The sequence below is a fragment of the Hypomesus transpacificus genome, chromosome 9 (genome assembly GCF_021917145.1).
Source record: "Hypomesus transpacificus isolate Combined female chromosome 9, fHypTra1, whole genome shotgun sequence".
Taxonomy (NCBI): domain Eukaryota; kingdom Metazoa; phylum Chordata; class Actinopteri; order Osmeriformes; family Osmeridae; genus Hypomesus; species Hypomesus transpacificus.
Genome location: NC_061068.1, coordinates 19283520 through 19310507, shown reverse-complemented (window position 1 = coordinate 19310507; position 26988 = coordinate 19283520). Strand labels below are relative to the sequence as shown.

At 45.2% G+C, this 26988-nt stretch overlaps 1 protein-coding gene across 1 annotated transcript; it reads left to right on the top strand.

Annotated features, from left to right (window-relative positions):
- LOC124470726 (vitamin D3 receptor B) lies at nt 1–26988 on the top strand. Its single transcript, XM_047024753.1, has 10 exons — nt 1–583; nt 816–896; nt 15072–15219; nt 15977–16107; nt 17697–17893; nt 19294–19393; nt 20205–20388; nt 23476–23627; nt 25251–25367; nt 26599–26988. The coding sequence occupies exons 3-10, from the start codon at nt 15074–15076 to the stop codon at nt 26850–26852; spliced, it is 1281 nt and encodes a 426-aa protein (XP_046880709.1). The 5' UTR covers nt 1–583; nt 816–896; nt 15072–15073; the 3' UTR covers nt 26853–26988.

Below are 26988 nucleotides of genomic sequence, written 5' to 3'. Positions count from 1 at the left end.
TTTGACCAAGCAAAAATAGGCTGGGATGAAATGTCACCAACCAAAGCACGGGAAACACGTCCATTTCACATGTGATTGGTTATTGGAGGGGCTGGAGAAATACTCCCATTCTTTGGAGGTCCGGAGGCGGGGCATAAAAAGTAATGGTCATCTATTTAGGGTCTGGTCAGGGAATATTTGTCGTCGGACTATCGTAAATCCTAATGTTTAGCGCCCCTAAATGCATGCCGTGATGTTGTAGCTCCGGTGCAATCGTTTTCGTTAAGCGCGATCGTTTGATTTCAGTCGCCTTCGGTTCGAAAATGGTTAATACGTTGCCTTAACTTGACACCGCAATTCAGGGTTAAGCAGGCTGCTAGCCACGCTAGCTACCAGGTCTCCAGCCAACATTTGGAACCTTCGAAAGGGCGTTTTTTGACGGTTCTGTTGAGTCCATCCCATGCGGAGTTTTCTTCTACGCAGTCTTTCCTGGTCTTGGCTACATTTACAACTCAAGATGGACGGCAAATACTTTGCTACATATTGACGACGAATATTAAAGGATTTAGAGCAAGTTGGTCTTCATGGGAAAAGTTGTACTCAGGTATGAAAGTCGCATGCACAAAAGGAATGCGAAAGCTGAAACTTTACCTCTCAAAACAAACGCAATGTTACGAATATTACGGTGTACTTAAATTACGTTTACCGTCAGAACAACCTGCATTTAGTTGATTTAGCAGATTTCCCCCCAAGCAGAGGTTTTAAGGTGTTGACGGTTGTATGTTGCAGTTAAACTAACAATGTTCGGTGCATGATGCATACATTTTTGATTACAGGATTAACAATTGGTACAATTGGTGTAGAAGAAAGGTGTGAAAGTCTTACCCCCCAACCTACAGCGTATGCCAAAATCTCAGGTAAGGTTCCTTAAACTTTCACAACGGATAAGAAACTTTTATTATCTTTTTTATTTTAATAATACATATAGCCTATTTGTAAAAGATGGTCCTTGTACTCCATTATTAAGGGAAGTAGGCCTATATCTTTTTCCAAATATCCAAAATGATTCATTCAAATGGTTGGATTCTAATTGTTGATTGTGATTATCAGTCATAAGAATTATCAATCCATGAGCCAACTGGCCTATACTGTCCCGTTAAAAAAGCATGCTTTAATCGGGTAGAATGAATGATGATGTCAAAACAATATGCATTGATCCATGTATTGCGTTTCTGCTCACATTTACATTTATGCATTTAGCAGACGCTTTTATCCAAAGCGACTTCCATGAGATAGCTTTACAAAAGAGCATAGGTCACTGATCATAACAACGAGGTAGTCCCAAACATTAGGTTTAATGTTGCAACATTATCATCATACAAGACCAGTGTTTGCAATGTTTATTTGAATATACCCATTTTCTTGATTTATCACTTCATATAGTTGTGTTAATGCGATGTTACATACACAAATACAATGTTCAATTCAAGAAAGTTAATTTCAAAAGTAAGCAATTGTTGGTATATACTTGATGTGCCTGTATAGAATCACTTTCCCTTTAGTCTGTAGAGTGGATCTGTATGTCACAATCTATGCAATAGTCTGCTATCATCAGACACATTACAAGTAGATGATTAAATACTGAAGTAGGGAAAGCACATAGTGCTCCTACCTTTTCAACTGATTTACTTAAAAGGCAACAGTTTAGTTAATTACTCTTGTTGTGGAACGTGCAGTTCTGATATGTCTGTGTAATAAGATTATCTGACCATGCATAGGTTCATTTACACAACCTCTTATACTCTCTCTCTCCCGCTCTCCCTCTCTCTCTCACACACACGCACACACACACACACGCATACGGTCAATCACAAACTTACCCGCCATGGTGCGGCACAGGAGACGAGGGAAGTAAGGAGGAGGGCTGCCATTTTTGTTATGTTTTGTAGGTCAGAAGAACGAATGTAGGTTTCTTCACCGGTCTGGTGATAGAAAATGGGTAGAACGGGGGCCGGCTCTCACTGGGAACAGTTATAAAACATCCTCCACCCCCCCCCCCCCTCCCCCCCCCCCCGTTCCTTGAAAAGCCCAACATCTGAAGGGACAAAACTGAAGAAAAGTAAGCAATATGCTTGTGACTACTTGTTTTTTTCAGAGCCCACAGGGGAACATTAGCTGTATTGCTTACACACCTAAACCCATACAGATCCAGCAGATGGGGGAAACACCCACATGCCGCCAAGGGCTGGGAGAGTGGCTTAGCATGTTGATTTTGGACCCTTCGTTTTGCCATTATAAGAGACTGTGACACCGGCAAGGGTTTTTTGTCAAGCTTGCTCCTATTTGTGCCTTTTCATTTGGGTTTTCTCAACTCCCAAGACTGGTCACCAAGTCTTTTCAATAGCAAGTGATAAGTCCCTCATAACCCCTATTCAGTTAAAGCTATACATTCGTACCAAGCGTAGGCCAGCCTTTTGAAGGGATTCTATGAGTAAGGGATGCACTTATATTCACACAGCGTTTCTCTGGCCGTTCTCCAGACAATAGCAGGCTGTTTATAAAGGTAGACCTTCGCTATAGCTCACGGTATAGTTCGGCGTCCTTTCATGGAACAGTATAGCCAGTCACGAAACAGTATAGCCCCGTGACACTGGTAATTGGTTGCTTCCCCTCACATGTAGGGCGAGCAGTAGATCGGGCCGAGAGACGACTGCGTCTGACTAGGCAGGCTCTGCTCCTCTCCTGCCCGTGTTTGCAGAGGCGACGTGTGCACTACCCGCCACACGTGTTCACTTGTTGTGGAGGCTAATGAAGTGTAACGTTAGCTCCGTCCGAGTGGACTTCACTTTTACGTCCCGTGGGTTGATAGTGCCCGGACTGAACCCGTCACAGGTAATGTTTGTTGACTGTGTGTGTGTGTGTGTGTTTGAAGAGATGTGGTCATGTAGAACGAAGTCTTCTTGGAAGAATCATCCTCTCAGTTCACGGGGACAGCAGCCAGCTTGGTATGCTTTGGTCACTTTGGAGCGTTCATAAAATGGTGGTAGCCACAGGGAAAAAGTAATTTCGATGTAATTTAGTATTCAAATGACACAAATGTAGTATAATATTACATTTTACTTAAAGGTTTAATTGACGTGTTTCATAGTTGACTTTAGAATGTTGTACCCAGACAAAAATAGGCTAGTTCTGGTTGTACGTATTATGCAACTATGAGCTGAGGGGTTTTACACCCCGTATCTGTTGTCTGTCCGGTCCAGTCGGAGCTGGTTTGCTCAGTTTGCGTGTGTGTGCATGTGAGTGCCCGTGTGTCTGCCTGTGTGGTGTGTTTGCGCGCGTTTGTGTGTGTCCAAATGCACTCAATCTTCGTTGAAGTCTGCAGAGACAGGACTGCCTGTGTGTGTGTGTGTGCGTGTGTGTGTTAGCAGGGCCTTTCCCTGCCTCGTCTCTCTTTCCCTCCTCTCCGGAGTCCAGCGAGGGGCCCAGCGTAAGGGGGTAGCACTGCCGTCGCTGCCTCTTTCTCGCACTCCTTGCGGACGCTGGGGCCTGGACAGGGTAGGGGGAGTGTCGAAGAGACCATCGGCTCGGCCACGGGACATGCCCCCCCCATCTATACACACACACACACACACCCCAGTTAAGACCATCCTGTGTGGGGCATAGGTCACCTCGTCATGTGCTGCTGCTGGAGCAAGCATGCTCCCTGAGTGTGAATGTAGAAAAGAGCGCGATGGATGAGGAGTGGACAGGATTGGACTAGCCTGCACAGATCGCCTGTAAGCTATATGCATATCTGCTTTGGTGTTCAGTTTTTCCCCCCCGCCCTTTTCTCTTTTTCAACTGTATTTCTTAGTATTTCATGTTTGCATTTTTAGCTCTAGGTGGTCACTTAAAAAGTTTTTCGGTAGGCACTTTCTTCGTTTTGGGCCTAACCTCACCTTTTTGTACTCGCCAACTCTCCCGCCTGGCCTCCCCCCTTTTTCCTTGCCTCGTAAACTTGTTTGTTTCTCCTTCCCTTACTTCTCTCGCCGTCTCTTTCTCTGTAAGCCTTTGTGTGCGTCCTTGTCATTAGATTTTGTGAATTGCCAGCCTAGTGTATTACCATGAGCCCAGTTCTTGCTACAACCCGGGTCATTTCAGGTCTGATTTGTTTTATGTCTCCTCTGTACTCGTAGTGACCCAGCCAGAGGTATGCAGTAAAACACCTCGCCTTGGGTTTTCTCCTCCTCCTTACTATTTCTTTCCCCCCCCCCCACCCCCAACCCCTTTCTGGAAAATATTGGCAGTGGGGAACAGTTTCAGGGATGGCGTCATGTGACGTGAGACGGGGGATGCTCATTGGTCTGTCCGAGAAGGCCCTATCCCTCGCTTTCTGAGGACGTCCTCCTGTTTTTTTTCCAGAGTCGTTATAGGTCTGGATGTGATTCGGGCTCCAACTCTTGTGTGTTGGGATGTGGTCTGGAGGCTCATTGCTGGCATTCTTGAGACGTGATGCTGGAGTCCCCCCCCCCCCCCCCCTCCTTTTGTGTTCCTTTCCTGCGTGTCTGCGAGCAGTTAAAGTAAATGATCATACTTGAAGTCCTGCCTTTATCCTTTCTTGCTTCTCCTCCCCCATCTTTAACAGCCTTTACCGCAGTCGCTCTTTACCTATGTGCTAGCTATCAGCGCTTCATCAGGTTTACAGAGTGCCCAGTACGTTTTATGCTCACTTTATTCTGACATTTGTGGAAGTTTTAACCCTTGGCGCAGACCTACATTCTACATTTAGGCTACTTTTTATTCCTTTAGGAGATGCTTTTATCCAAGGCAACATACAAATATTGCAGTACAGTAGAAGATCAAGTATCAGAAGGGAACAGTTCTAACAGTATCTCAGTTGTCAGACTCAAGGGATGATGTGTATTTTCTAGGTATAGTGTAAAGTGACCACAACTCAGCTACCAGGGACAGTGAACAACAAGAATATTTCAACTGCAGCACCACCCTTTCCCTTTGTAAAAAGGCTGTTAACTAGGAAAAAGCTCAATTTAAGATTTGACCTTTACGAGGCCGATCAAATCGTTTGCAGATCAGGGTTATACATGGTTCTCAGAGGAATATAAAGGTAGGCTCATCCTAGTCTGTTTGCCCTCTTAAAACTTTTGTTTGATTTGAATTACTTGAAGCTCCTTGTGCAAAAACAAAGTGGCCATGTACTGCAATTTGGGATTGACACATTCATTTCATGCCGAACCTCATCAGACATTTTGAATCGTTGACATTCCAGTGCCTAAGCATGTCATGGAATCTAATTAGTGCTTTGAACATTGAATACATTGCATTACCTCTCATACTGATAAAGCATGGAATATTAGACCTAGATCGCAATACACTTACACATGTCCATGCCTTTTTCCACAACATTATTATATTATTATTATCTGTAAGAGTACATTTTCCTCATCCAAGATATTGGCTACTTATAAGTGTCTTGGGTTACAAACTCGTTCTGCCTAAAACTTGTTGCTTTAGATTTGCTGGTGATTAGGAGAGTATTATGACTATCATGCCACCTTAGTGGGTGTGACAGTCACAAAGAGTGCCTGTTACAATTAGGACATAGCAGACCTATGTTGATTACTGCATGTCTTTTGGTCCAAAGCTGGAGCTTCACCTGCGGGTAAATAATGTAGGACGAATTGTAGTCCGAATTATTTAGCAATACTAAATAATTCAGGATCATAGTTAAGCTACATTAGTATCGGTAGCACTTCGACAAATATTTGTCTCAATATTTGCAGAGAGAGACGGCTGAAGGTTTGCCTCAAACGAACACAACACGCGCAGTGTTTCACGTGATGAGCATGTGCCAACTGCTCTCTAGCTCGGGGACATTAATGTGGCCACAGTTGTGTATGTTTACAAGCACGGATTCGCCAGTATCTATTTCTGTTCACTTTGAGTTTTTTTTCTTCAAGATTATTAAGATAGCTCTTTTTCCAGAAGCACTGGTCTCTAGCGCCCCAGCCTGCCTCCAGCTGCACATAGTCCTCTGCCTTGGTTAAGAGACATGTTATTTAAATAGTTTAAAAGGAATACACCACGAGAGGAATAGATTAGTCACACATGCACTGTCACATGCTAAGGTTTTTTATTAAGATTTTTTAAATTTTTTTTTTTTTTTTATACCCTTGACTAGTTTGCTGACATCAGACTCTTTCTAAACGGAGTTGAGATTTGGTATTTTGGAGATTTAATGACAAAGTCGGCGTGAGTCAGGTGGCTGACTGGTTAAGGAATCGGGCTAGTAATCAGAAGGTTGCTGGTTCGATTCCTGGCCGTGCCAAATGACATTGTGTCCTTGGGCAACGCACTTCACCCTTCTGGCCTCGGGGGGAATGTCCCTGTACTTACTGTAAGTCGCTCTGGATAAGAGAATCTGCTAAATGACTAAATGTAATGTAAGTCTGAGTCCGGTTTATGACGTAACACGTAATTACTGCAGACCTTCATCCCTGCCTCAATTGCAGCTTTAAATCCTTTGTTATTTGCTGGCAGAACTCCTGCTCTTGAAGACATGACGGTTCTGCTGGCTTTCAACTGCTCTCTGATTCTTCATTAATCCATTAGTGTCATTGATTGGGTAGCGATTGAATTTCACACACTCAAGAATCATTCAGTCCCTGATTAAAAGGCAAGACGGCAAACTGACCCGACCTCACAGCTGTCAGGGGACCTGTACTCTACTACATGACAACGTTCTTTTGTCAATTTTCAGGCTAAGCCTATTTAGGCGAAATTTTGGGTCATTATGTTCTTAACCTCCCTCCCCCCAGCCGTAGCCAATCAGAAGCCTGTACTGGAGTCCTATTGTGTCATCGCCCTGACCTTTTGACCTGATGAGTCATAGTTGGGTGGGGGGGACGGGGGTTGTCGCTCACCCCATGTCCACCATGCCTCTCGCAGGCCCCCCTCTGCCCTACATCGGGCTTCCTGTACAGTCAATCTCCACATGACCGGATTGGCCAGGGTGTGAAAGAAAGAAAGAAAAAGGGGGGCACCTCCTTAACGCTCCATCAACATCACACACATCAGACACATTCTGTTGGAGGCACGCAGACACACATGACCACTGCTGCGCTCTGCTGCAGGAACATGTGACACAACTTCAGCTTGATTCTACTGATGACAGAGGAAAAGGGCCCCTTGAAAACCCCTTGTTGGTATTTGTAATGGAGGAATATATATAAAGATATATTACATATTATCTGAAAATATATATATATATGACCAAGTTTCCATTGATAGATCTTTCGAGGAACGGTTGTCAGGTTTATATGTCGGTTTATTTTTAAATTGTAGTTTTAACTGGTTGGCGGTAGCGAGTATTTTTAGCTAGCATTTGAAAAATACAAAAACAGACAGTTTGTCTTGACTGCTCCTCTTTGGGATGCAGCTTTCCTCATTCTGTCTGTTGTTTTTTACTTTCTTTCCCTTTCTCTTTCTCTCTCTCTCTCTGTCTCTCTCTCTCTCTGGTCTCTCTCTCTCTCTCTCTCTCTGGTCTGTCTCTCTCTGGTGTCTCTCTCTCTCTCTCTCTCTGGTCTCTCTCTCTCTGGTGTCTCTCTCTCTCACTCTGGTCTCTTTCTCTCTCTCTCTCTGGTCTCCCTCCAGCTCTCATATCCGCAGCAGGCACACTGGGGCTTTGTGACGCTCCGAATGTCACCCCTCCCTCTCTTTCCACCTCTTGCTCTCCCGCATGCTATCCGTTTTCTATCTCTTCCTCTTCACTTCTGCCATCCCAGTATCATAATTGTCTCTCTATTTTCTTCTGAATCTACCTTTTACTTTGTCTTCAAATTCACTGTCTCTCACTAAGCTATTGTTTTCTGCCTCCTTTTGTTGCCTTTTGTTATTTTTCTCCCATTTTCTCCCTCGCTTTCTCATTCTTTCCTACACAAGCCTCTGTCTCACTGTACCCAGAAGTCAGTACTTCTCTCCCAGGGCGTTACCAGCAAGAGACAAATCAGAGGGCACCAGTGGACGGCTCTATGTCTGCTGTAAAGTAAATTGAAACACTAGACGTTACCTGAAACACTAGACGTTACCTGAAACACTAGACGTTACCTGAAACACTAGCTGTACCTGAAACACCTTCAACGCATTATCTTTTTTTAATTTTGCTATTGAACCGTAGGAGGTGTGAATGTGTTTTTGCACATCAGTTTAATTTATTCCTGTCATAATGTTGTGCAGAACTGCATGTCTCGCTTTATCGATGTTTTGGTGTCAGGCTTTTAGCTAAGTAGGTTGGTGAGAGATTTACTAATTGAGATGATCTTAAGCTCACAGTGGTCTCCTAATTGACTGAAGTATTGTTTTGGCTACTATATGGCCTTTTTCCTCTACAACTAGCAGAAGCCAGTGTCAAACCATGACTTGGAATTGGTCCAAAAATCAAGAATGTCACACACACACACAATGAGAACTAAGAGAAACATTGCATTGGTAAAGCACTAGAATCTTTTTATTAAAGGAAGAATGTTGAAAACATGTTTACAAGATTCCAGTCAATTATTAGGCTTGAGTCCTGCTCAGATCTCCTTTCTATTTTACACACACACACACACACACACACACACACACACACAAATACACACACACACACACACACACACACACACACACACACACTACCGTGACAATGGTGATTGGTACATCCATGTTTGGTCTGAATGGAGAACAGATTCAGGTAGTTCTGCGCATTGGTGCTGAAGTAGCTTAAATCTCTAAGCTGCTTTGTATTAGTGTATTGTTGCTTTGTAGTGAATTATCTTGCCATTCTATTATTTCAACTAAAGTGATACTCGCAACAAGCTGCTTGTTTGTAAATGAGCTCCCGTTTCATGTCCTTCTAAATATACTGAGCGGTAGCCATGATGGTCTTCTTATTCAAACTTGTTAGTGTCAATGATCCCTTCCTCAATGGATTTGAAGTTCTCCCTGACAGTGGTGCAGCAAAGGTCCTTGATGCTGTTCTAGCAGAACCGGTACTCCAAGCAAGGCCAAACCACACACCAGAGTAGGCAAAGATGTTTATGTAATGTATCCATCTGCACTGTTAAACTGAGGTAAACTGTTGCTAAGAAACTTACACATTCTGGGTTGCTACCGCCTCACTTCTGCCCACTTGCCGTTGGTGACATCATCCTATTGGGCTAAAAACAAAAACGACGTGTCCACACCGCTGTCTATTTTGCAAAACAAATGCCATTTGAGCACGTATCTTATCGCATCAAGTGTTAATTTTGGTTTAGGTGTCAGTATTGATGATTATTTGAATTTTTTGGGGTGGCTCAGGCTTCCGAATTTCCTTGTTTTGTTTTCCTCAAGAGCTCAAAACTTACAAATACAAGTTTTGCCCTGAAGTACCAATAATCCTAAAATGTCCTGCCCTTCAGAAAATCTAATGTGACTAATCCATGGTAAATGTGTAGCCCATACACCTCAACTGCAAAGCCTTCAGTTTTTCCTCTTAAGGCAATACTGCCTCAAGCCAGAAGTGGCCACAGTTAGCAACATTGTTTTATCCAGAGACGGCCTTTAACTTCACTTTCAGCGAGCCCCTCGTGACTCAAACCACTGGGCTATGAAATAACAGATGTACACATTACCACTTTCACCACGGTTGCAAAACGAGGCATATTCATAAAAGTTTGGTCATAGCAATGAAAAAGATTGATTCGATGCACTTTTCCTTCGTTTACCAAGAACCAACACAGCTGATGTTCAAACATGGTTTTAACGTTTTTGAGTTATCTCTGGGTAAACACATAAATTAAATTATGGCGGTGGGGTATGTAAGACATGCAATTTTGTAAAAAAAAATGTTTTACTATTTGGTCATTACAGTGGGTTGTTGAGACCGCGTACTAGTCACCTACTTTTTGGTTACATTTGTTTCAACCATCAGTATATTGACACTTTAATGCTGCTCAGTGACATTATTGACACACTATATTGTAAGTTCCATATTGGGCAGTTTCTTGGCCTAGATTCAGGTGCAAGTCTAGTACCACTTGTGCTGCTTTCCGTTCCTTTCAGTGACATTCAAGAGGCCAGATAGCATGACGTGGAATAATCAAGCCTGCCATATTACAAAAAATTATTAACTAAATGTAAATTGTTTTTCCACACACTTATATCTTTATGATACTGTATTTATTTACACATTGATGTTGTTGCTCGTTTACCTATTTTACTTTGGACGGACTGGAGGCATGTTTATCTCCTTAGACTTCAAACTAGTGTGTTTATCTCCTTAACCCTGAACTGAGGATCAAAGTACAAGTCACTTTGCATTAGTTTGTGGAATTTGTGCTTGCATATGTGCAACATGGGGGTGGGAATACTGTAGAAGCACGTTACGAATCATTCAACTTATCTAGTGGATTTTTTGTCATAATTACAGTGCATCCGGAAAGTATTCACAGTGCTTCACTTTTTCCATGTTGTGTAACAGCCGTATTCCGACATTTACTAAATTAATTTTACCTAAATACTCTACACATAATATCCCATGATAACGTGAAAAGTGTTTTTTTACGTTTTCGCAAATCTATTAAATAAACGACAATCACATGTTCATAAGTATTTACAGCCTTTGCCATGACGCTCAAACTTTTGCTCAAGTGCATCCTGTTACCACTGATCATCTTTAGGATGTTTCTACAACTTGATTGGAGTCAACATGTGGTAAATTCAGTTGATTGGACATGATTTGGAAAGGCACACACCTGTCTATACACAGTTGGCCGTGCATGTCGGAGCACAAACCAAGCCAACAAGTCCAAGGAATTGTCTGTAGACCTCTGAGACAAGATTGTATCGAGGTACAGATCTGGGGAAGGGTACAGAAAAATGTATGCAGCATTGAAGGTCCCAATGAGCACTGTGGCTTCCATCATCTGTAAATGGAAGAAGTTTGGAACCACCAGGACTCTTCTTAGAGTTGGCCTCCTGGCCAAACTGAGCGATCAGGGGAGAAGGACCTTAGTCAGGGAGGTGACCAAGAACCCGATGGTTACTGACAGAGCTCCAGCGTTGCTCTGTGAAGACAAAAGAACCTTCCAGAAGGACAACCATCTTTGCAGCACTCCACCAATCAGGCTTGTGTGGTAGTGACCAGACCGAAGCCACTCCTCGGTAGAAGGCACATGACAGCCCGCCTGGAGTTTACTTAAGAGCACCTGAAGGACTCTCAGTCCACGAGAAACAAAATAATCTGGTCTGATGAAACAAAGATTGAACTCTCATGTCTGGAAGAAACCAGGCACCGCTCATCACCTGGCCAATACCATCCCTACAGTGAGGCATGGTGGTGGCAGCATCATGCTGTGGAAATGTTTTGCAGCGGCAGGAACTGGGAGACTAGTCAGGATCAAGGGAAAGATGAATGGAGCAATGTACAGAAACCTCCTTGATGAAAACCTGCTTCAGAGCACTCTGAACCTCAGACTGGGGCGAAGGTTCATCTTCCAACAGGACAACGACCTCAAGCACACAGCCAAGATAACAAAGGAGTGGCTTCAGGACAACTCTGTAAATGTCCTTGAGTGGCCCAGACTTGAACTCGATTGAACGTCTCTGGAGAGATCTGAAAATGGCTGTCCACTGACGCTCCCCATCCAACCTGATGGAGCTTGAGAGGTCCTGCAAAGAAGAATGGGAGAAACTGTCCAAATATAGGTGTGCCAAGCTTGTAGCATCATACTCAAAAAGACTTGAAGCTGTAATTGCTGCCAAAGGTACTACAACAAAGTAATGAGCAAAGACTGTGAATACTTATGTTATATATTTTTTTGCAAATCTATAAAAAACATGAAATTAACTTTTTTCCCCACTTTGTCATTATGGGGTATTGTGTGTAGAATTGAGGAAACAAATTAATATAACATAATGTGGAAAAGGTGAAGCGCTGTGAATCATTTCTGCATTCACTGTATATTGATGAAAACAGAATACTTGTGTCTAAACAGTAAGCTCTTTTATTCATTGATAACTTAATTCTCTTAAGATTGACCTTTTGAAGACTTATTGTGATTCGTTATTTTTGTTGTCGTGTTGTAGGCTAATTGGTTGTTTTTCCAATCACCTACTGGCCATTTGCTCGATAAACAGCAATCCAGTTGTTATAGTAGAATATGTTCTATGGTAAAGAATTTGTTTGATTTTGTATCGTTTTCAGTTTCTAATTAAATTGTATTTTTTCAGAAGCATAATATAATTTAATGTTGATATGGTTGCAAATGGGCAAATAAAAAAGTTCTGTGACGGCCTATAGTGTTTTTAGATCGCTAAAGTTCATCGCTAAAGGTGAACTTTACTGTCAAACAGTAGAAACATTCAAATCCACATTCAAATCCATAAAGATTGTTGGTTCTCGCTAATTTCGAAAAGAAGTCAAGTCTCTTTTTAATATAAATGTTTAGCTAAAAATGGGTTTGTTTTGAAAGTTCTTGGTGTAGGCTGGACGTAATACAATTACAACGTATACTATCAGTAGAATCAACATACTCCACGTTCATGGTTCCGGTGTTATGAAATGTTGATCAAAGACTTTTATACAATCTCAAGTATGGTGTAAGTAAGTCTTTATTGCTTTAAGTATTCTGCTAAGTGAATAGTGTTATGACACTTTAGTTGTTCTCCCTAAGATTGATTGAACTTATTGCAACTTCATTCACATGGCTATGGCGGATTTGATATGCAAGCCCATCCTGACCAGACTAGCATTGCTTGAGATAATTAGGATGTAGCAACCTACCTGTTATGTCCGTTAAGTTTCCCTGGTTGGCAATAGCAGCTAGGCTAGAGGTTTATAGCCTAATGCTAATGCATTATTAATACACCAGAGTTTTAGGTGCATTTGGTGGCCTTGCTCAAGTCAGTGCTTGTGGGTTCACGTTTGAGTGAGTGCCGTGAGTTGTGGTGACTGTGTGGAATGTGCCAAATTTGCAGTGTCTAAATGGGTCAATTTCTCTATTTTGTGGGTTTATCGCTGCACCAACCAATGTTCAAATGCATTACCATACAAAACCTCAGCTAGACTCCGGAAGACCTCCCCCTCAGCACTGTACGTGAGACAGACCAGGGAGGGAACATGGTGTTTGTTGTCCCAAAATTAACCCATTTTCCCATGAAAATTATGTTATTGAGGAACCTACAACCTTGGGAGGAAAACGGGAAGCTTGGTATACAAAATAATATTTTCACATTTCATCCTGTTTGCATTGGGGATGTCCTGTTTTGGTGACAAGCCATGTTGGGCTAGGTGATTCATATGATTAGATTGGAATTCCAGTTCAAAATGCCATACTCAAATTAGGCCAATTAATGCATAGTTTGGCAACTCTAATCAACAGACTGTTGTCTTGATTGTAATCTGAGCCTCTTTGTCAGTGTGTATGACACACAGTCAACATTGTAATCATATTTAAAAGTAAATATGGACCCTTATCTTGATGTGGTCACTGATCAGCACTCAAAGTTGTTATTTAGACCCAGCACTATCCTAATTTATTTTCAACGCTGATTGATTGGCTCATTCCATAGTTGCCTAACTTTTCATCCAAATGACCTCCGTGTTGCTCAGTCAGGGTGTTGTTATTCTCGGTGACCTTTGACATGCATGGAAAGTGAGGTCTATGCAGTCTGTGGGGGAAAGGTTAGCCTTATGGAGGCTAATAAAGGTTGAAAGTCACAAGATATGCGCAGGAACGATAAGGATCTCTGGGAAAACATAAGGGGACAAAGGCCACACCCTTGGTGCGCACCACAGCACACTAGTTGGTCATTCGTCGTAAAAGAGAACTGTGAAATGTTGCGGGGCTGAGGCATCAACACCCTCTGGACGCGAGTAAGCCCCAATGCTCATCATGTTGTAGCCAGTGCTGTTCGATTACGAATGACAAAAAATGTTTCTTGCACCTCGAGTGCGTTCGCCTTAAGCTTTGTTTGACTGTGTCGACTCAAATGATCCATGTCCATTTTGCGGTAATATTTGAGTAGGAATCCAACTGTGTTAGTGTGCTGCGTGGTTGTCCAACAGATCTGTCACTCTGTGGTACGGCACCATGGCAACTTCTCATGGTGCATTTCATCTGTTCATTGTATCAAAACAGTCTGTGAAGTGTTTACAAGTCAATATTTAGTGCCTCCCCAGTTGGCGCAGGACAGGCCATCTGCTAACCATCTCCCTTAATTTGAGGCTATTGTGTTGAGAGTAATGTTAGCCCTACATTGTCACTGTAGTCTTACCCAGAACTTGTTTACCTAGAATATTTCTTATAATACAATTCACAGCTTAATGGAGTGGTGATTTACTGTTGGCAAGCCACTATTAATTATATTACTGGCTTTAATAACCTGTTAAGAGACTCTCAACTACAGAATAGTTTAGATCTTCTACTATTTACATAACACTTTTGTTTTTCAAGCCTCGGGCTGAACTGGATTAGTTACTTTGCAGCCGTTGATGGATAGGTCTGTCAAAGTGTTTTGAATTATTCAGCTCAGCTCTTTACACCGTCGCTCGTGATTTGTGAGTTTGTTCATGCTGATATCGGACTTGTCACCTACCTCCTTCGCGCCCCCTAATATCTATCCATCTCCTCTCATGACAAAAGATCCGGAAGGGGGCTTTGAAAGGGAGGATAGAGATTGTTTGTTTGTAGGGATGCTTCCCTTGCAACATGCTTTTCTTTCCCCCCGTGGAGCTCTTAAGTGAAATAGAAACTCGCCACACTGCAATCAAATGTTCCCCACCATTTTGGGCTGGAGAAAGTGTTTTTCCATTTTACTTATAGGGATAGTGTTCCAAGACCCAACCCCTCGACGGAGAACTTGAAATTTCCAACTGCCGTTGAGGAGTTTGACAAGCAAATGCTGATGCTAATACAGCAGTACATTTGACCTTGGGTGGGATGTTTTGACATTTCCCCCATGGAGGAATGCAGCAAAAATGGTTAATGGCCACTAATCAATCTTTTTCTCTCGTCCCCCGTCTCTCTCTCTTTCTCTTTCTCTTTCTCTTTCTCTTCCCTCCCGCTCTCCAGTGATGGAGTCTACGGCTGTGAGCACCTCATCTCTGGCCCCTGATGAGTTTGACAGGAACGCCCCTCGCATCTGCGGGGTATGTGGGGACAAGGCCACCGGCTTCCACTTCAACGCCATGACTTGCGAGGGCTGCAAGGGCTTTTTCAGGTGTGCTTTCAAACGCGCGCACACACACACACACTGTCATGCATATGATGTATCCTGTAGCATTTGCAATGCGAACCCACACACTCGCGTGTCATTCGAGCCGCCCAAAGTTACCTAGGCCGCGCGTGCCCTCGTACGCTGTTGCTCGTTTGTGTCCCTGCGATGCACGCCCACCCGCGTTTGTACATGACAACCGCGCGTACCCTAACCGTCTACACTTCAGAGCGACGGAAGCCATTCCCTTTTAAAGAGCCGTGGATTTAGAGAAAAAAGAAAAGTGGGATGTTGACCCATCTTGTCCCTTATCTCACAGCTGCTCCTCGCAGTTATCGTTGTTTGGTCCCGTGTGGTGTTTTGTGTTTTTGGCCAGCTCTTTTTGTAAGCGAGTTGCGTGTGTCTGGTCCATTACGATGCTCCGTGTGGCCTCTCTCTGCACCTCTCGGTTCCCCCGCACTGGCAGGTCTCCATGTTTGTGCGTGTGACCCTGATTCAGAGTAGAGTTGAAGGGTGTGTTTATACCGTTAGATCACCATTACAAGTTTGCGTTCCGCGAGTGTCGAGGCGACCGAACCTTACACCTGTTCAACTCTGGCCCCGAGCGGTTTGGAACAGACGAACAGCCGTGGGCACACGCATGCATATGCAGTTACACACACAGTTCTCTCAGGTGCACGTACACAATCGATACAAAAGCACGACTCCCCTTGACCCTAATATCCGACTCCCTCTCTCGCAACCTCTCTCTCCCCTCCCCCAGACGGAGCATGAAGCGAAAAGCCAGCTTCACCTGTCCCTTCAACGGCAGCTGCACCATCACCAAGGACAACCGGCGCCACTGCCAGGCCTGCCGGCTCAAGCGCTGCGTGGACATCGGCATGATGAAAGAGTGTGAGTACCGTATTTGTTGTTGAGATGACCCCACCCACCTACCCCTCCCCAGAGGTATCCCCCCCCCCCCCCCCACCCTGCAGAACCCACCTGACTGCACCTGCTAAAGCACGCACGCACACACACACACACACACCCTCCTTCCGGAAACATGATGCAACGCTTGGAGCGTGCCGAGCACTGGTCGATCGTTGACCCCTTGTTAGCATGGTTAGAATGTTGGTTTGTGCGACCACAAACACTGTGTCTTTTATGTCTGTGTGTGTGTGTACAACATGCACCACTTTTGAACTTTAGACATGGGCTTTTATGTTTTATGTTCGCATGCCCCCCCCCCCCCCCCCCTCCACATAGCTTCTGCGAGCACCCTGTTTCTATGAACACCCCTCACCCTCCAAATCATTCATATATTGTTGTTCTCGTTCGAGTCGAGGACAATGCCAGATAGTGTCGCCACACACATATACACACACACACACACACACTTGCCCCCCCCCCCCCCCCTCCATCCTCCCTTCTAATTCTCGGAGAATGACGCGGCTCGCTCCCACATCGACTGTACGGACTGGCGGAACTGCACTTAACGCTGCTGTGGATAAGGACAACAACATGAGAGAGAGAGGGGCGGGGGCTGGGGAGGGGGTGTGAGGGGGAAGGGAGGCGTGTGAGCTAATTCAGTCCGCTAGAACAACAACGGAGGGAACAGGGAGAGCGGGAGAGCGCGGAGACAATGCGCCGTGTTGTTCGTAAAGCCCGACGGGGGTCTGTTTAACTTACCCCCACCACACACACACAAGCACACACACACGCACACACCACCCGGCAACAACAAGCCGCTGCATGTGTGCAGCCCTGTCACGTTGGACCACAGAGACTGTGTCACTCGCACACCAACATAGGCATGCGCGCACACATCAGGCACCGTATGCACGAATGGACGCCCCCCTTTCACAGAACACACAGATACACGCAAGTATGGCTGCATACACATGATGTTCTCTCACACACACACACACACACACGTATGAACACACACTCATTCACACACAGGTCTGGTGGTCCGCGCTGTTAACGTCCCCATGTTGGCAGCCCTAACGGTTCCCTGTGAAAGAGGACGATGTGAAGTTAGCGTTGCTCACCCTCTCTTTACACCAGCTCCTAGTCTCTTTCCTGTAGACCTTTCATTGATGTACACCACTCCTTCCATCTTCTCTGTCCAGGCTTTGCAGCCACTGTTTTTCTTTCTCTCTGTGTGTGTCTGTGTGTGTATCTCTCTCTCCTCCACCCAAATGTTTTTTTTTTTTTTATATATATATATATTTTTTAAAGATACAATACACTTTTCATATTTGTATAGTGCCTGTAGAGGACGGTAAAGGCAAGGGAGAGAGAGAGTGGGGATGGCATGCTGCCTGGGTTGGTTTTGAACCCCCCCCCCCCCTCTTATTTACCTCCTCTCTCCCTCCCCCTTCTCTCTACCTCCTGCCCCTCCTCTCTCCCCCCTCTCTCTACCTCACCTTCTCCCTCCACCTCTCCTTCTCTCTCTACCTCCCCCTCGCTCTTTCTTTCTCTCTTCCCCCTCCCCCCAGTCATCCTGACGGACGAGGAGGTGCAGAGGAAGAAGGACCTGATCCAGCGGAGGAAGGACGAGGAGGCGCAGCGCGAGGCGCAGCGCGAGGCCCAGAAGCCCCGGCTGACGGAGGAGCAGAGCCAGGTCATCGCCTCGCTGGTGGAGGCCCACCACAAGACCTACGACGACTCCTACTCCGATTTCAACCGCTTCCGGGTGGGTCCTCGTCCCAGAGCCCCCCCCCCCCCCCCCCCTCACACGGCCCCCCGGGCGCTCCCGAGACCCATCACTCTCGTCACACACACACGGTGGTGCTCCCCCCACCCCTCCCCTCGCCCCCCCCCCCCCCCTTGCTCTGTCAGGGACTGTCCCTATTCCGTTACATCAAGGGGGGTCAGCTTTCTAATCATTACAAGTAAGGGAGACCTCACGGTTACTAGCAATGTCCAGTGAAACCCCTAGGAGTAGGGCTGCACAAATTTGAATCACAATCACGATTTTGGCCTCCCACGATCAACGGTCACTTGCGTGATCGAGCAATATTTAAAATGTGTCATTCAGTTCATAAATGCTCAATATCAAGATATATATAAATATTTTTGCTTCCTAAAATATATGTACACAATGTATAATGTAAAATTGTGCCCTATTGAAGTTTTGCTACATTTTCTTTATAGATTTCTTTATTTTTCTTTATTCTTTAAGGAGATGCACTGAATTTTGGTGAATAAGAGGACCTATATTTTTTTGACGCACATATTTGTACATTAGCAGGACAATGTGGATGTTAAAGCAGTTATAATTAGCCCATGTGACAATAACATTTGTTTTGGTTAAAATCAACAAATAATCGTGATAATTAATCGTGATCTCAATATTGATCAAAATAATCGTGACGATCATTTTGACCATAATCGTGCAACCCTACCCTGAAGTTTATTTAAGGTAGTGAATCGTTGTGCTTGAAGGTGTGGGACCACTAGCAGCACGGCTGCGTGTGTTCATGTGTAATGCTAGAAAATGTGTAAGCAAACAGAAGAGATCTGGTTTCTCGGGAGCAGGGAGAGGGTGGGACTTGGGTCTGGGCCTTCTTTTAAACCTCCTGACTCGGTGTCACATGACGTTCACAACCCCCTAACCAGCTATAGGGAAGGAGAGTGAGAGGGAGGGGAAGAGAGAGCAAGAAGGGGAGAGAGCGAGAGTGTGGAAGGGAAGGAGGGAGACAGAGGGAGGGAGCGATCAAGAGAGATGGAATGGGAGAGATAGAGAGATAGATAGATAGGGAGGGAAGGAGGGACAGAAACGAAGGCCTGGAGGCTGCCACACCTTCACACACGGCTCTCCCTCTGTCCTCTGAACTACATGGTCATTGTCTCCTCCAGTGTTGTACTCAACTCATAGATTCTGAACTCGCACAAGGTTGGCGTCAACAGGCTCTCCTTACACAACCGCCAACATCTTTTTTTCAGAATGCATGGGCATGCGTTGAACTCCTGCCTATCTATATTCAACTAAATATCGAATTTTGTGGGCAAATACTTTGAATAGGTTTGTTTGAAGAGCGTGTGTGTGTCTCGTGAGATACTGAGTGTTTCCCCCCCCCCCCCCCCCCACAGCCTCCGGTACGTGAGGGTCCAGTGACGCGCAGCGCCAGTAGAGCCGCCTCTCTCCACTCTCTGTCCGACGCCTCCTCGGACTCTTTCAGTCACTCTCCAGGTAACACACACACACAATCCCTCTCTCACACACACACACACCGTCCTGGAAATGAAAGGTAACAAGCACAGAGAGCACCAGAGAGGAGGTGGTTGCGATGTCCTGTGTGGCGTGTGTTATTGCGTTAGCCCACCACGCTGGTTTTACCCCGAATCCCGAAGGGCTTTCGGTGGACCTCCCCCAGTTAGCCCCCTGTGAGTAGTAAACACTCGACCGTTAATGCATCCCCTTTTAATTGGCCGAAAACACCTCGAGGATGTGGCCTCACAGCCAGGTGCTTCCATTCGGCACACGGTGGCCGTGTTCAGCGAGTATGATTCATATGTTGTTTGAGGAATAGCGCAGGTCTGCACAGTCACTCTTCGCTCACCTCGCTTGTTTTTCTTCTCGTGTCTTCTCTTCCCCGGAACAGTCTGCTCTTTGTGTGGAGGCACTAATTGCCAGCAAGTGTTTGCGCGGGCACATGTTGCTGCAGTGTTTTTTATTTTTTTTTGGTACTTAACTAGCTCTCAACTCCACAACCTCTCCATCTCTCCTCCCGTCTATATGCTTGCTGCCTTCCTTTCACTGCCTGTCTAGAGGGGGCGAACTTCCTAGAAGTGGACGGATGTTTGCTTTTTCCGTCCCGCTCCTTTTTCTCTGTATTTCCCTTTTCACTCACTCTTTACTTTTCCTTCTCTCTTCCCCTCTCTCACTCTCTCCACCCACACCCCAGTCAGTGGAGTTTACAGCAGAAGGGCATGCGCGTTTTAATTCCGTGTGACATGTTTTTCAACCCCTCTCCCCCTCCCCCTTCTTGCTCTTTCCACAGAGTCTGTGGACACCAAGCTGATGAACTTCAGTAACCTGCTGATGATGTACCAGGAGCAGGGCGGCGGCCCGGAGTCCAACGATGAGGAAGGCTCGCGCCTCTCCATGCTCCCCCACCTCGCCGACCTTGTCAGCTACAGCATCCAGAAGGTCATCGGCTTTGCCAAGATGATACCGGGCTTCAGGTATGTCATCCGAGGCCACATGTGCATCCTCTTGTCCATTCGTTGTTTTAATCTTATGTTTTGTATTTGATTCCCATGTGCCTGGGTGTTTAAATATTGCTAATATGTGTATATATATTCAAAATATAAATAGTATATTATAATAAAATAATAATAATCGTTATCATAATAATCATGATAATACATTTGTTTAGCAGATGCTTTTATCCAAAGCAGCTTTTTAAAATGACTTTGTTGCTTCCAGTAGTGCAGCGACTAACAGCCGCATGGACAGAACCACCGCTTCTGTCTTCCCCCTCGTCACATGTAACACGCAAAGTATTTTTAGACTTTCAATTGTCACACTTGGAAATGCAAAGATCGTGTCATTTTAAATATTACCATAAGTACTGTAACCTTTAGCCGTCCCGGGCGTTGACTTGTCTCTCGATTGTCATGGTAACCATTGGAAGCTCCTCCATGTATGTGCATGTTGCCCCTCTTCAGATGGAGGGTGGTCAGAGCGATGACGAACATCACTCAAGGTCCTTTAGCTTACTCATGATTTCCTGTTGGCAGTCTACCACTTCGAGGTAGAATGCGAAACAAGTAATGTCATATTATTTTCATTTTGAGCTAATTGAAGAAGTCCAGACTTCTTCAAAGCAGTTCTGAATTCCACCTAGATGGGCACAAACACTCACGTGCGCGCACTCACACACACACACATTCAAACATGAAACTTGACAAACGTGACATTTATAATGAGATTATGGTCATTTTTTCATTGTCGTTTACTTTAAGTGAGCGGAACAAGGCCTTGCAAGGTCCCCCCCCCCCCTTTATCACATTGTTTGTTGACAGGGATGATCACTCAGTGTCAGAAAGTTCACTCGAAGTTCAAACGAGCAGAGACCAGTTGCTCCTGAATGTTAACATTCCCATTGTGGGAGGCCCCCTCTGGATTAGTTCTGGAATGTTTGTTTACCTACGATCTGGTTTCCAATCTTTGAAACCACTTTAAAACGAACCGACACACTCTTAAGAGACGCACGTTTAACCAGACAGCTACACGGAAGATTCCACAGACATGCAGACACCAGTAGTGTTGTCTGAAGACACTTAACTAAATAAATCCCTTAAAGATGTTGTAAAGCAAATTCCATGATTTGCTTCTCGGTACATTATATACAGTAGCAGACACATTTTCCCACTGTACGTGTGAAATTAGTTCCTGAAAGCAACGTTGTCGCACTGAAATGTGGAGCTAGACCGTTGAACAGTTTCTCTCCCGTTTCCAGCTCAGGTTTTGTATAGGCGGGGCAAAAACCCAACCCAGCTACGTCACAGCGACCTATCTACGTCAGATCACAGACGGTTGCATTCTGTTACTCAGCTGGTACGATGCAAAGACAAAGTCATTAATACATAAAACGCTCAGAGACTGCAGGTAGGTCTGTTCGGATATCTGCAATTGATTTTGCTAGTGTTGCTGTTGTTGCTCAATTCGAGGGGCGGAGCTTCTCATCTCAAGCAGAAGAAGACTGCTGATTTTCTCACGATTTCAAAGCCTAATTTAACATACTTATCTTGTTTTTTTCCATTCTAATTTGGATGGGTAGTTAACAACACATTCTTCTGTGGTGTGATGAACTTAAAACTCATTTTCAATTCCACTTTACAGCGTCTTTAAAGGTCTCATGAAATGTTTTTGGATGCTGTTATATAGGCCTTAGTGGTCCCCTAATATTGTATCTGAAGTCTCTTTCCCGAAATTCAGCCTTGGTGCAGAATTATAGCCACTACGAGTAGTCCCACAATAAGCTTTCCTCAGAACGTGCCGTTTCTGTGTCTGTAGCTTTAAATACTAATGAGGAGGAGAGGCTGCACCATGCGCTATGTTTACAGTGGATGTAACGCAATGGCTCTTAGACCCGTTGCTGTAAAATTCCTTGAATTTGCCCATTCTCATCTTATTACCCTGGTTTGCAGAGCTGCACACTCAGTCATTTCAATGTGGGGAAAGGCGGATATCGCGCGCGCCATAACACCAACAGCAGAACGGTTATCCACTTAACAAAGAAGTGTACAACACTGCGTTACAGAATGTGTATTCACACACATACTTGATGCTATCTACCTTTACATTAGCGACAGTACCTCAGCTGTTAGCTGCAGAGTTAATGTTACAGCCAGATCCTAAGGGTGGCAAGCTAGGTAACCATATCGTAAGCAACAAAATGATATAGCGTTAGTTGACTTACTTGTCCGAGGTTTGTAGCTGGACCAAGGAGAGTTAGTACTGATCCAGAATTTAATTTCAGACGGTCAGCAAGGCCAACTTTGTCTTTGCTCAAGTTAAGGAAACAGTGGTGGCTGAAATGTTTGGCGCAGACATGCAAAACTTTGGGAAGTTGTGTCGGCACATTTCCAGCGAAAATAAAATTAAGATACTGGTTGTGCAGAGGCTCGATGAAGGAACTAAAAAAATACTTTTGTTTTAATTTGCACATCCAAGCACTGAGCAACTGTTATGCTTCGTTTGTTTGCTAGCCATGATGTCTCTCCAGGAAAAAAAACGATGTCTCACTCGCCCTTGCACGATCGTAGGTAAGTTTCTCATGGGCGGGCCAGATTATCTCGGCGGGCAAAGCAGAGAGAGGGGAGGTAACCTTGCTCCTCGCGACGTCACAAGGAGGAGGTTTTCAAACAGAGCAATTGAGCCTTCATTTTGTCAAAGGCGGAGAAGAACACCCAGGGCTTGGTTTACACTTATCGAAAATTCTAGCCACTGGGGGACCAAAAGGCAGGATAGGGGAACTCGTATTAATGTTAAATAACCTCCTAAAGTGAAGTTTTCATGTCATGTGACCTCTAAGTGGGGCTGTCTGACACTTCGGAATACTACTACGCTACTGAGACTAGACTCAATAAAAGGACCTAAATTATAAAACAATCTCCATCAACCAACGACATGCTTTGAAATGGCATTCGCAATAACATTTGAGGTCAATTTCTGAGACCACCTTGAGTGGTCTAAAAAAGCAATCATGATTAATTACAGCAAAACAAATCCCAAGGCTCACTTCCTGTTTTCCCTCCTACCAGAGATTTGACGGCAGACGACCAGATCGCCCTCCTCAAATCCAGCGCCATCGAGGTGATCATGCTGCGCTCCAACCAGTCCTTCAACCTGGAGGACATGTCCTGGAGCTGTGGAGGCCCCGACTTCAAGTACTGTGTCAACGACGTCACTAAAGGTGGGTGGCAGCCGTAGCCCACACGCTGTCTGCCGTGTCCCCCGCGGTGACTGGCGTTCCAGCTGTGTTTTGGAAAGCTTTACGTTTCTCCACTAAGACATGACTTTGGGTTCCACTGTAAAATGTTGACTGGACATTTTCTTTACAATGCTCAAGTGCAAGGGTGCCAAAGTTTTGGGCCACAACTGTAGAATAGATCAATACTAATATGTATGCTTGGATACGCACGTGCACACATACACACACACACAACTCAACCCTAGAGGAAGATGCCAGTGAGTGCACACCCACACGTACGCTAATGCAGTGAACGAGCTGCGAAACCAGTCTGACGCATCTGCAGCAGAGCCCAAGGGCATGGTTTTCGTACGCCTCCCAAACAGCCCCGCCCGTCTCCTGATTGAGAAGTAATCGCAGACACTTAAAAAAAAAAAAAAAAAGACAAACCTCAAAGTGCTCCACAGAGCCCAGGCTGCATAGCAACCATGTCCATGTGAGACAGCCTGGGACACTTGTTGTCTCCTGGAGGGTAGCTGATACCAATCAAGCTCCAGTGGTGTCCTTCCACACTCTGAAAATAAGTGTCAATTGGCTGTCACAAAAGGTCACTGCCCTAGACCCCTCCATTTTTGATTTCTGTAGTCCGGTAGCCCCCTTCCCTTTGCACAATTGTTGGCTGTCAGCCAGTCCCAACTCAATTATGTGTAAATCCATTTGATATCTACATTCAGACTGATGCTGCTCAATACATTGTAGTCTGGGGTCGTCAACGGGACTGAACAAAATTGCATTTATTATTGTATTTCAAAAGAGTTGACGTTTTAATATTTTTTTCATACATTGGCTTCAAATGCGTAGTTAATGTGCACAACCAACATATTATTTGGGCAACTTCTGTTGTACATGGTTCGTCCACAGGGGGGAGCAACGAGGCATGTAGAATGGCAAAAGAAGGTAACACAAGTGGATATGCCAACATTAAACTGAAGGTTAAAAAAAAATATATATATATAATCTTGGACAGTCATTTAAAAAATAACTGAGGTGGCTAACCCTTTGTTTTGAAGTCAATTGACTTTGAAACAAAGCAAAATTGTTCAAAACACAAGTTGATCGACTTGGTTTGAAACGAGTGCTAAGATGTTTAAGTTACAATGTTCTCAGCAGAGGAAAAGGCCCGTTCTTCTCCAACAAAAGTGCGGAGAATGCTCAGAGATCTCTGTGCTAGCTGTGCAAGGTGAGGAAAGTCATCAGCTCTTGTTGCGGAGCGTCAACGTCTATCCGAAAGGCCTGTTTTTTCGCGAGGTCGAACTCTAGAGGTCTACTGCGACTCGTCCCAAGTCGTCCGGGCTCTCGACCTCTTCTGCGTAGCTTGTAGTCACACATTTAAATAATTGTAACGTTAATATTTCGTCATATTCATTTAGCAATTCAAATCTTCGTTTTCGTACCTATTCCAAGAAGGGTTGAAGATCGACAGCCCTACTGTAGTCTGACTCATAAGATCCAAACACACACAAAACAGAGCTCCAGGGTTTTACCTTAAAAAACAAACAAACAAAGGAACGCTAAGGAATGATTAAGAGTGGGAAGCTAAATGGTCCCCTGGGGTTGCCTCCATAGCCGGCCACACGCTGGAGCTGCTGGAGCCACTGGTGAAGTTCCAGGTGGGCCTGAAGAACCTCAACCTTCACGAGGAGGAACACGTGCTGCTCATGGCCATCTGTCTGCTGTCCCCAGGTACCTACATCCCTCCGTGTGTGTGTGTGTGTGTGTGCACGCATCGCCACCCACCCACTGACTCCCTTAGGAAAAGGTTTGTGCGTATGGACGTGTGCATGAATCGGCATTATTTCCTTTTTCCCCCCAATGGTGAATGCGTTTGCCTGCTACCTTACCCAGTCCTTCTACAAATGGCTTGTTCATGGATGGAACGTGTACATTGTTCTATATCATATTTGGGCCCACTTTGTGAAGCTGAGTACATGCATGTGACCGCGTGACATGTGACCAGCTCAATCACGACCCACTTCATGCCTCAGCGCATAGGCCTTCGTGTGGCGCTCACGTGCCAAAACGCGCCTCATGAATTGTTTAATTGTATGCTGTTGTTTACGTGCCTATCTTGAGCTTCGGGGGTGTATGCCTTTCTCCTTGTCATCAAAGGGATTGACTTCTACTCTTCAAAACTTCCAATCTAAAATGTTTGTGTCAGTACTTGAAACATTCTTTTAAGAAGGCGCTGCAGGTCTAGAATGACACACACTAGCTTTTTGTTATTGTACAGGTCACAACTGTGCAGCTCCCATTGACCGAAAAGCTTATACAGTATGCATATCCTCTTGCATGTTCCATTTTAGGCATGTGCAGGCAAACGTGAAAGCTTGTGGAAGCGGATGCAAATGTCCACATGCGTGCCGAGAAGAGAGATGGCTTTACCCCCTCCAACACGCAGCCTGGAATCCATCTAATGGGCACGTTTACATAAGATATAAGATGGAGAAATTCCAGTGGAATACGTTTCTGTCTGGCCCTGTTTATATATTAACATATGTACAAAAACCCTGGCTGTGGAAATGAAATGGAATCAAATTGAAACGAGCAATAACAAACCAATGAATCATTTTGATAGCTGCAATCCTTGTCTTCCTTGAGTGTTTAGGTTGGTTGAGGGTCACTTCTATGGGCATATGTGAAGCCCTCTGTGACATTGCTTGTAAAAAGGGCTATGCAAATACATTTGGATTTGATTCTACGTAGATAGGCTGACTGCAGTTTCCATCAGCTGATTTGAACAAATAAGCGACCACGTGCAACGCAAATACACCCTATACTTCCAGGAGTCTTCGCAAAAAACAAGCGCACGCGATCCGTATCGACAGCCTGTCTCGTGGTCTAAAGTGGTCCCACTCGCCCAACGGTGAACCACAATGCTCCCTGCTCACCCTCCTCCCTCTCTCCCTCGCCGCAGACCGCCCGGGGGTCCAGGACCACGCCCGCGTGGAGAACCTCCAGGACCGCATGTCGGAGACCCTCCAGGCCTACATCCGGCTGCACCACCCCGACGGGCGGCTCCTCTACGCCAAGATGATCCAGAAGCTGGCCGACCTGCGCAGCCTGAACGAGGAGCACTCCAAGCAGTATCGCTCGCTGTCCTTCCAGCCGGAGCACAGCATGCAGCTCACGCCGCTGGTCCTGGAGGTGTTCGGCAGCGAGGTGTCCTAAACAACATACCCCCCCTTCCGCCCCTCCCCCCCCCCCCCCCCCCCCCCCCCCTCCACCCTGTCACCTTTTGGAGAGATGGCAGAACCGTGAAAGGAAAAAAGGTGACCAAATCCCTGGTGGCGAGGAGGAGGAGGTG